General features: G+C 44.9%; 1 protein-coding gene across 3 annotated transcripts in view; it reads right to left on the bottom strand.

Moving 5' to 3' along the window:
- Positions 1 to 11271, bottom strand: part of LOC146184282 (GDP-fucose protein O-fucosyltransferase 1-like) — a 137259-nt gene that overhangs the window by 100094 nt on the left and 25894 nt on the right. For all 3 annotated transcript variants that reach the window (XR_014708856.1, XM_084609325.1, XM_084609326.1), the window contains exons 6-8: positions 9018 to 9149; positions 5727 to 5828; positions 3856 to 4099 (exon numbers count right to left, since the gene is read on the bottom strand). Coding sequence is in view for 2 of the 3 variants with exons in the window: in XM_084609325.1 (XP_084465451.1) it covers positions 3884 to 4099; positions 5727 to 5828; positions 9018 to 9149 (450 nt within the window). In the remaining variant the exon portion in view is untranslated. The remainder of the gene's footprint in view (positions 1 to 3855; positions 4100 to 5726; positions 5829 to 9017; positions 9150 to 11271) is intronic.

Below are 11271 nucleotides of genomic sequence, written 5' to 3'. Positions count from 1 at the left end.
TGACAAACACCATGACTTGGTGGTGCGAGTCACACAAATGATTTAACACACACATATTGCATGTTGATGCAAATGGCAGCACCATGGGAGACTGCATTTATGACGAGCTGTTTTTTTTTTTTCACACGCACACACAAAAAAAGTAAGCTCCAGAAAAAAGTTTCTGAGGGGTAACCTATAAGTCCAGCTTTGTTTCTTGTTTCTGTTAATATTTATTTTTCGTACCTAAGACCAGAAAATATCGAAAAAAATAAAAATGTTTTCGAAATTTAGTCGGCCAACGCTGGTGAAAATTTGGTAAAAACTGGCTTCAAAGTGCTAGGTGCACCACTTTACTTGCCTCTCCAATGAGCTAGATCAGCAATTCCCAACCCTTTTAACCCTGGTGGAACGCCAGCAGTGCTCAGAAAGTGCTGAGTAGCCCCTGCACTTTGGCCCTCATTCTATTGTGTCCAACATGCATGCAAAAATGAGCACGAGAATGCCGTATGTATCGCTTAATGAAGCCACTTTTTTCAAGAAAAACTGACATAAGTTCGCGGGAAGGATTCATTACGTGGGGAATAATGTTGACAGACCTTTTCATGAGAGTCAAAATTTCATACACGTCTTAGCATCGCTGCTTTTAGCCTCGTTCATTTCAAAAGGCAGCTGTTATCAAGCGTTCAAATGATTTCATGACAGTGGACAGCGCCCGCCTCAGTCGCAGCGTTATAAAGCAAACACACTGATCACCAGGCTTGCACAACTGAGTGCACCGTGCAAGCCACCATCAGCACTCCTGTCAAGGATGTGCAGCATCTTGGCACTCTGCACAAGTTCGCCTGGCAAATCGCCTTCATCCCACCCCCACCAACTGCAGCAACCAACGACAAAAGATGACTGCACCATGATTTTATAGCTGAGCGGCATCTTGGCATGCTACGAAGAAATGTGCTAGGGGCCGTGACGACGAAAGCATGGAACTGAGAGATGTGCTGCTCATTGGCAGTCATTCAACAGTCAGCAATGGGGAGCTCCGATCGTTATCGCGCCTGTCACAGCACGCATGCCTGAAGATGTGTGAGCGCCACTGTTCCATGGAACTCAGGTTCGGGGAGGTCTTGGCCATCGCTGGCTTCAGGGGTCGTACTTCAATTTGACCCTATCCGAATTAACTGGTGCAAGCCCGTCCACATCCGAATTAAAAAGCGTCAGACACCACAGACTTACATGGGAATCAGCTGGGATCATGCTCCTAGCTCAAGTTATCCGAATATCTGAGCTAACAGGTGTAAAATCGAGAGTCTAGTGTAGTAAGCCACAACAGTGGGCTACAGCCCATATCAATGTCTCTAGACTGTCAAAGGAGCATGCAGCCACAACTTTGTTTCAGTTTAATTCTTGCCAAAGTGCTTAAACTACCTTTTAGGTCCAAATGGTATAGCAGTTCCACCATTGCACACACATGTCCATAAGAACACCATAAAGGACGTGCATAAAGCTTCCATTTGGTGAGCAAATAATCTAAATTTATTACTATTTGGCTTGCATTTGATTCAAGAAATTCGCATTCAAAAATTTTCAATCGCATATTCAAAACTTTCTAAATATTTGGCAGTGACCAATTAAGCGCTCATCGCATGAGGCGACAATTCGCTGCGACATGCCGCGCGACGGGCTGAGGTCTGCCAAAGCATTGCTGCTCGTCGCTCAGTTTCTGAGTTTTTAGAAAACTTCGCGTGCCGCCCGGAAGTGACTCGCGAAGCAGCCAATCGCAGAAGGCTTTGGGGCGCTCAACTTCCGTTCTGGCTTTTTTTTTTTTTTTTTTTTGCTTTTGCGTGAAGTTTGTTTTCCTAGTCCGGTTTGGCCGAAGAACCTGCTGCCTGCACGCGCACATTTCGTCTGATCTGTGTATATATAAAAACATCGAGACAGTTCAGTACAAGCTTGGTAAGGTAGTAAAAAAAAAAGGCTAGTGTGGCTAGATAAATAACTTTCGAAAGGAGCAGGAGAAAGTCGCTGCTTGCAATGCAAGCCGGCATTGCAGTGTAGTAGCGCACCGCTTCGCTGCCACACTTTAAAATGCGATGCGTTACAGGAAATTTCATCAGTTTTATCGTACTTCATGCTGTTTAGTGTTAGAAATGGGATATAAAGTAATTGCACTCCCCTTGACCGAATGATGAAGCGGCGGTGACAGAGCAACGTTGAATAAGTGCCTCTGTCGCTGAGCCCCGTCGCTCCATGCGATACGCACTAGCGGCAACGACAGGCGTTGGCGGCGGCGTCGCGCGACGGATCGCTAAGGGTTGTCGCCTCATGCGGTTACTGCTTTACTGCCAACTTTCATAAATCTGAACTTGGCAAAACCACAATATCTAGACAAATTATTCCAAGAGAGATTTTAGAGTGCTAAGGAAGCAGTACAGGGCTGTCCTCTCCACTTTCTTTTCTGTCGTTTACTGCGTGGAACAATTACATTCAGACAAGTCATGCAAAGTTGTGCTAGTGAGCGCTACCGATACAACACTTGAAAACGAGATGGCCAACCACCCACATCACACCCCCGCAATATGAAAGCAAGCATTTTCCTTTTTAGACATGAGCTCTACTGCTAGCATTCTTCAAGGTTGTGTTATGCCGCAACTTGATGTTGTGGCGCCAGTATGCTGTGCACTGGGAGATTAGAGTTAACTCAACACACCTGCACATCGCCGCTGGTGTCAGCAAATGCCATAAATGCTCTCTTTCTCTTTCTCCTTGCCATTGCATGTTGTGTGCCATGGTTTCCAGTAGAGCCGCATGATATCACGTGAATAAGCTCTATAAACAGTTGCGTTTATCGCTCATCAGTCATAGCCAACTATTGCAACATTGCTGAAACAGTTTATGCCATCGTGATAAGCAGCGTGCGTGCCATGAACAGATAGTTTCAATGAGCTTACACTCCATATTCATCACCGAACTGGCGTCATGTCTTTTTTTTTTTTTTTTTTTTTTTTTTTTATTCTATAACACTCTTCATGCTTAATGCCCACAGCCACGCCACTCGTCCTCTTGCCTTCATAACCCTCCTAGCATGACCTCCGCCATCACGTTTTCGTCAACTGTGATATGTGTAAAAGCCAACTTGCGGGATTTCTAATGGGGCCCTGAAAGGGGCCCGAGTGGAGGTGTCATGGGCAGGCAAAGCAATCATGTAAATATCCTGCGTATTGTGTGGTGCATTGTAGCACCACGCAGTAAGATGCAGTCATGTTCCTGTCATAATTTTTTTTTATGCAGTGCTCAGTAAAGTCTGGTTTGTTTAATTTTAGGTCACTAAAACCACATGTTATTAAAAAAAAATAACAGCAACAAAATTTCCTCACTTACTGCTTCCTAATATGGGTGGTTTGTGGGGTTTAATGTCCCAAAGCAACTCAGGGCTATGAGAGACGGCGTAGTGGAGGGCTCCGAAAATTTCGGCCACCTGGGGTTCTGACATCGCACAGCACACGAGCGCCTTGCTTTTCGCCTCCAGCGAAATGCGGCCACCAAGGCCGGAATTCGATCCCGCATTCTTGGGAACAGCAGTCTAGCACCGTAACCACTGCGCCACCCCGGCGGGGCTATTGCGTCATAATATATTTTTACTATTGAACAGACAGACATATGACTCGTATTCAAAAATTTCAGCATTCACATACCCTTAGTATGAATGCATAATGCTGCAATATGTCCCAACAGGTTCAGTTTTAGCAGTGGCCTTCGAACATAGCAGGGCTGACAATGCCCAGTCATCCTACACCACCACCACTGTTAGGACACCACAGTGGCATAAACTCTCTTCGGCACACAACCGGTCATACTCCCAGAAAAAGCAGAACGAACCTTATTGCTTGCCAAGCTGGTGGTGCCATCATAGCTCCTGGTGGATGCGCTCACTGGCACTCATGCCTCCGTCCCCAGCCAGGGGCTGGAATGCCCAGAAGGAGGAAGGCAGACCGTGGACGTCACGATGGCGCTTCACAAAGGCCGTGAAGGATGACACGCAGTTGCCAACAAAATGGTTAGCCAGGCCAAGGATGGCCAGGTCCACGTGTGGGTCACTCGGCTCACGCTGCACAGCCACCGCCTGCATGAACACAAGTGTCAGATGACGTAGTGTACAGAGCCGCTAGATTTCTCTTCTTGTTGGGTGTCTCAGTTGCACATACTGCCTCAGCAGCGTCAAGAAAGTCACAAGCCATTATGCAAACAATGTTCTGTTTTCAGACGCAGGCAGACTCACCAAAGTAAGCTCGCAGGTGATAGGAGGATAAAAGGAGAGCCAGAAAGGAGGATGTCGGCAATCAACCATGCTATAAGGTTCACAGTCCACAGAGTGAGAGCAGCTTACTGAACGCCCTCGACACGTGGAAATTATGAGTAAAGATTTGGTAAAACTGCTATTTCATTCCCACGCTTCATACAGGTAACAGGTGTGAAATAGATTTCAATGGCGCAATGGCAGCTTTGGCCAAAGAGTGCCATGACCAAGGGTAGTTTTCTTAACCTAAGGTGGGGTCAGAGACCCATTTTCCAAGCATTTCACACCACAGAAGCCAAGCACCAGGCCAAGAGGACTTGTTGCACCCATTGTGCCAATAGTGGTTACCCAGTGGCTCTGGGGAATCAACCTCACACCTTTTACATGCCAGGCAACCACCAAATACTTTCCGTAACTTCCAAAGCCAGAATATGTGCGTCATCCAGCCTCTTATCTCTTCGACAACAAAGGAACTCAAGTTCTTACATGGCATATTCTAACTAGTTGGCCATTCATCCTTTTTGTTTCTTGGTTGTTAGGTCTTGTCTTATCTTAGATATGTTGATCCCTTCTACTATTTTTACCACAAAAGCATATGCAATGCATACAAGAAAACTTGTTAATGTCTGAATTGATTCATGCAATAAATGCAGCTAAAATTTAACACCTGTGCGTTATCCTTATTATCTGCATTCATACATATTTTTCCCTTTTTTTAAAATTACAATGCCCTAGGTTAAAAGTCACATTTTAAGAGGTTGCGATATGCCATACTACCACACAGCTAAAATGGGAACAATGCTTGGTTGCATCTAATTGGCTACAGTCTGCCAAAAAGTCTGCTGGCTGCCACGTGAAGACAGCCTAACTCCCTAGAGTGGAGTCATAATAATGTCTAATGGCCCTAAAGTGGAGTCATAACATCCCTAGAGTGGATTCATAATTTGCCGTGCCAACACCTGCGGCCATTCATTTAGGCAAAGTCGAAGTCATCACACCTTTCCAAATTGCCTACTTCCGCCAAGGTTATTGAGTGCATTGTTTCATATCTCTGGGGAACAGCGACAGTGCTTTGCTGGCTAGGTTGAGTCCTTCTTCAAACCACTGCTATCAAGCAGCCACCAGTGGGGGGCGACCGCCCTCGACGAGAAGAGTAGAGCGTGCGCACACCACAAATACACACAACTGCTTCCTTTTCCGCATCAATTCATATGTAGAGATGTGTCAGAAGCAATCAATCCGAGTTAGCTGGTCCCAGCAGAAAGTCTCACAAAAGACGTCAAAGTCAATACTTAAAAAAAAACAAAACATACTTCTGTCACGCAGTTTAACACAGTGTGCACATTGAATGCACTAGAAAAACTGACTGCCACACGATCACTACCATTTCTTATGAGCTAAAAGACCCAGTGTAACTAACCAGACAACCGTGCAAGTGTTTCAACGTGCTCACCTGCAGAGGCTCAAGGGCACGGTTCAGCTGGTCCAGCATAGCGTCATTATCTGTAGCCACAAACACCGAGCGTGCTCGCAGAGCCCGAACAACACGCACCACCTGAAATGCAAGGAATTAAGGACATTATGAGGTAATGATTCAGGAGGAGAAAATACACAGCAGCCGGCAGCAAACAGTGATATGCCTCACTGCAATCTCCAGTGTTCAGAACACTCCCTGTGTACAGACCTGAACAAAAGTTGTGCATATATCCCCCACTATAAACTGAACATTACGTCTGCTGCGCCTGGTGTTGAAACAGCTGCAGCCATGCGAGTCTCCACCTGGAAACGTGGCAGTGATGCAGCCTAGTCAAAGCTCATACGCAGATAATCACGGCTCCAAACAGTACATTTAAGGGGTGTGTGTGTGAATACTCAAATAACTGAATATGAATCGAATAACAAGTGTTCAAATTATTTTTCGAATATTTGATATATTTTGTGACTTGTTATTTCACAAAATCAGATAACTGCAACAAGAAATGCGGTCCCGGCCAACACCCGTGTAAATTTGTGCCATTGGACGCTCATTAACTCAGACAGGGGGTCACACTGAGGCCCACGAAGTCAGCAATCATCCAAGCAGACTTCCCTGAACATGAGCTGTGACATGAACTGCTTGGCACAGTAGTGGTGTGTGGTTTCGCTTCTCTTAAATTCAGACCATCCCACCACTGCCGTCAGAAGCATGCATCGACTAGTCACGATTTTTTTGACCGGTCTTTTAGTTCTATCTTGAGATTGTACCAGGTTGTTTTGACAACTACGGCCATTCCCCTCTCCTAAATGTAAGCGCTTCCTCTGAAAAATGCTTCAAGTAGGCTGGTCCATCGCATTTTTAGGATGCTTTACCGCATGTGCGGGAAGCATCCTCAGAACGTGGCGTCAGTTGCGAAGAGGCACCACTGCTACTGTGCCATACTGCAAAAAGTGACATGGCGGCACTGCTGATTCTGGTTGAAATTCACGATAGTGTGCGCAGAAAGCAAAACACTTAAAGAAATCGCGAAATTTCATCGTTTTCACTTAGTTTTCATCTCAAATGAGTAGGCATCTATATTTCACGCATTCATTACATCAAATTATTGTGATGCAAACGGTTTTCTGCAGCTATTTAGGGGCACTCAATAATTAGAACTTCAGGAATTTTTCTTCATCCCTTGAAGAACGAATGAAGGTACAGTAAACCCTCGTTAACACGAACTCGCATATCTCGACAAATCAGTTAAGTCAAATTTTTCACGCCGGGCCTTCACCTCCCATAGGTGCTATGTATTAGCTCCCGTTTATCTCGAAGCATTTTTAGGGCTTAATGCGGATATCTTGAAATTTTAACCGGAAGAACTAAAGGCAACCGTCATTACTGAAAGGTGATAGGGGCTCCGAGCGAGCGTTCTGTTCCTATACTAAGTGCTGAACGCAGTCACGTTCGAAGAGCGACTACAAAATTCCCGCAAACGCAGTCATTTTTTGCCTTGGGAGCAGTCACGTGAGCGCCGCTCGCGCGCGTGGGGGCTGATGGGTTTTATTGAGCAGTCGGTTCAGCCAGTTCAGTGTGGTTCGGTCAGTTGCCCTTCGCACGTGCAGAGCGGCAAGAGCGATTTAGTGATTGTGTGGTCCTGTTTCGTCGCACTATGTGCACAAAGCGTTGATTAATTTTTGTTGTGGATGTGGTGTCCGCAATGCTTACTTCGCAACAAAGTTGAATGCAGCAGCGGCGACCAACGGCTTATGCGATGCGTTCAGCAGCCCGAGAACGCTTTTGTCGGGCTGAATGCCAACGCGAAGGGGGCAAAGCATTACCCCCCCAGTTCTGCCTTCTAAAATAATGAAATTCAGTTTTTCCTGAGAATTCTTTTGCGTTTATTACAAAAGCTTCCCTTGTGCAGTGGAGCGTCGACGGGCGCGACGGGCCGAGGGCCGCCAAAGCATTTTCGCTCGTCGCTGTCGCACTCAGGTTCTGCGTTTTTAGAAAATTTCGCGTCTCACCCAGAAGCAGCTCGCGAGGCAGCCAATCACAGAAGTCTTTGGGCTACTGAATTTCCGTCCTGCTTTTATTTTTTTTTTTTTTTTTTTGCAAGCGAAGTTTGTTTTCATAGTCCGGTTTGAGCGAAGAACCTGTAGACGCTCACTCTGTCTGATCCGTGCATATATGGGCACATTGAGACAATTCAGTAAAAGCTTGGTAGGGTAGTGAAGGAAAATAAAAAGGCTAGTGTGGCTAGATATTGTTAATTTTCAAAAGGAGCAAGAGAAAGCTACTGCTTGCAATGCAAGTATGCATCTGTAACAGCACACCGCTGCGCTGCGACCTTTTTATTTTTTTTTTAGACGCAATGCCTAAAAGATTTCATCAGAGTTATTGTATTTCAGGCTGTGCAGTCTTAGAAATGGGATATAGCATAACTGTACTCTCCGTGACCGAACGATGATGGGGCGGTAACAAAGCAACGATGAGAACGTGCCTCTGTCACAGAGTCCCGTAGCTCCGTGCAATGTGCACCAGCGGCAATGACAGGCGCTGGCGGTTGCAGCGCACAACGGATCACCAGTGGTTGTCGCCAGAAATTTTTGGCATTTTGCTTAACTCGAAACTCCGCTTATATCGAAATTTTTCCCGGATTCTACAACTTTGAGTTAACGAGGGTTTACTGTACCATGAAGGCGCTGCGTATGTTTGGCTTTGCTGAACAAAGTTCGATATTCGAACTCTTCGATATTTAGCCTTTTTTTATTCTTGATTCAATCAGATATTTGATTAAATCATTACTATTCGACATTCCCATACACTTCTAGTATATATTACAAAACTAAACAGCCCCTATCAAAAAGCAAGTCAGCACATACATGAACTCTGTACTGCATATGCAGCAAGGATTACACGATTTAATCAAGGATGAATTGTGCACAACCCTGTTCTTGTTGGGGTGATAATGCAGCAGTCCCTTAGGTTTTGCACCTGTTCGGCCATTCCCTTTTTTGCAGCCGTTTAAGTGCAGTGCACAAGCATGCTCGTCACTCTAAACAGTATAAAAGGTTTCTTCCTTTTTCAACAAAATATCTAAACATCAGAACTGTGCCAGTATCCCAACTGCCTCCCATCAACTAGACCCTCTTTCGTGGTAGAGTGAGTATCTATATGACAGAGGAAGAATGTCTCGTAGCTAGAGCCTAAGTCACATGCCCAAACTGTATCATTTCAATCACTGCAGAAATCATAACAAAAGAGAGTGATGAGGGCAAATACCTGTTGTGTGACAACCTCAGCAGTGGGTAGGCAGGCCAGTGCAGGCAGCGGACCCCGTTCTCCCATGTAGCCCACGCACTGTGGTGCCGAGAAGAGCAGCGGACTTGCATCAAGGTGCTCACAGGCACGAACCTGTTGAATACAGATGCAGAGACGTGCACACCTTTTTAACTAGTGCATGTATTAGTGTCACAATGCATTAAAAAATTTAAGAACACAGCTTAGCTAGAAACTGTGCACCAATCGCTGCATGCCATAGCATCACTGAAACAGCAGAATATAACCCATGTCACAAGAATGCGAATGTAAGGTCAAACACACGCGATCGGCTTACAAGTGTCCAAATAAGGAAGGACTGAGAACAACTACATGAAAGCTGGAATAACAAGAACATTGGTTCATTTGCCAGCCAAGTATTTGCAGCTCATTTTACCAGAAACTCCACCCCACTGAACAAGAAGCTCCACTTCATTTTTGATCGGATTACTGCCACCATGCTGGCATGTGTGGCCAGCAGAGTTGTTCTTGATTGTACAAAAGCTGCTGCTGCTTTTTTTTTTTTTTTTTCCACTGTGAAATTGTGTTTACGTTTTCTTGCTTCAGCAGTCAGCCTCCTGACAAGGTCACCAATATTGCATTATTGCCATGATTACATGATTACTAGACAGCCGTAAATGGGAGTGCTGTTTCCACACGACACTGCTTCACACTACTTCCCAGCAGCGTTATGGAAAATGGCACCACCAGATCACATGCTTCATGTCACATTTCATGGCATCTTCACATGGCTAGAGTGGCCAGTGGGCAATGCGCACCATTGTCAACTGGCTGTAAACAGTCCAACCCTCGCGTATCGGTCTCACAGCACCGATAGCTGTGTAAATCAAACTATGTCACAAAGTACAGCCAGCACTCGAGTGACATTTCATGCGATGCAAGTGTGCAGGGCTGGCTTCAAAGCTTTGCTTTTTGTCATTCGTTTTCTTTTTTATTGTGCCTAGCAGCTTAAAGCACAGCGCTAATCTACAAAAATTGTATAGGAGATGAAAGCGGTCATCTCGTAGCACAAGCATGAAGCAGCTCTGTCCATTCTGAGATCCTCTCAAGATGCGTCTCCGCAAGTCATCATGGTACAGTGGCTGAAAATGATTGCAGCATTGGAACCTGTTCACTTTCTTCGCCGATCTATTCATCGCCACTTGTTGACTGTGCCATGGCCCAATGCTAGACGCGCCACGTCGCGCTGCACCATCTTGTTTTCTAACCCAATAGCACATAGTGGCCGTGCCAGCCACAGCACCTATTGACTGGTGCCAAAGTACTGCTTTCATGCAAGGCCTAACAAGCATTACCACACATACTGACTGTTGATTCCATAAAAAAAATAACCAATTTAACTGATGTGACTACTGCAAAATGCTGAAACCAATACACGCCGCCTATTACCTGTGATGGCTGGCTGAGAGATCAGGTACAAGAATATTCAAAAGTAATGAGTACTTCCAATAATTTAAAGGTTTGGTGCGAATGTAACGGCGAGTCATAATACTATTTCGAATGTTCGGACACCTCTAGAAGCTGCACCATACAAGGTGAAAAAATTGTCATGAATGCCTGTCCTTTCTGGTTCAAGGTGGTGCCATTTCAGCCAATTTAATGCCTTTGGTGCAGCATGATGCAGAAAATTGCATTGGTATCAAAATGGTGAAATTGGTGCAGCTGTCTCGCCCCTGGGAAAGTGAGCTAACAAAATTATGCATGCAATCTCAAAGCCCACACACTAAAGTTGAATAAAACAGACAGTAGCCCAAAGCTGATTTAACTGAAAACTTGAGGTGGCAGCTACAACATTAAGGTTCTGAAATACGTGCGCAGCAGTGCTCCAATATATGAATTAAATTACTAAGGAAGTTTTCCTTTACAGCCCTGTAAAGCCCTTTATCTCTTTCCCTACCGTGGAAAAAGTTGCTGCATTTTGCTGGATTTCATTCAACTTTTTCACTCCAATAACTATGAGGTTTGAAATTTAATGCAGTAAAGATGAATGAAGCCAATCAAACACACCTTTTAACAATAAAAATTTTGTAAACATATGCATGCTTTATCAGAAAATTTGATTAGCAAAAACGAGGTTGTAGCTAAAATATGAAAAAAAAAAATTTAGAAACATTAAAATATACAAATTGTCTGCTGAATACTTGAAGAAAAAAAAAATCAAATCATAATCCCCCCCCCCCCCCCCCCCCCCCATACA

Source organism: Amblyomma maculatum, chromosome 7, assembly GCF_055883805.1.
Source record: "Amblyomma maculatum isolate TAMU_Amacu chromosome 7, ASM5588380v1, whole genome shotgun sequence".
Classification (NCBI taxonomy): domain Eukaryota; kingdom Metazoa; phylum Arthropoda; class Arachnida; order Ixodida; family Ixodidae; genus Amblyomma; species Amblyomma maculatum.
Note: the sequence above shows the minus strand (reverse complement) of the source record. Positions and strands in the feature narration are given on the sequence as shown.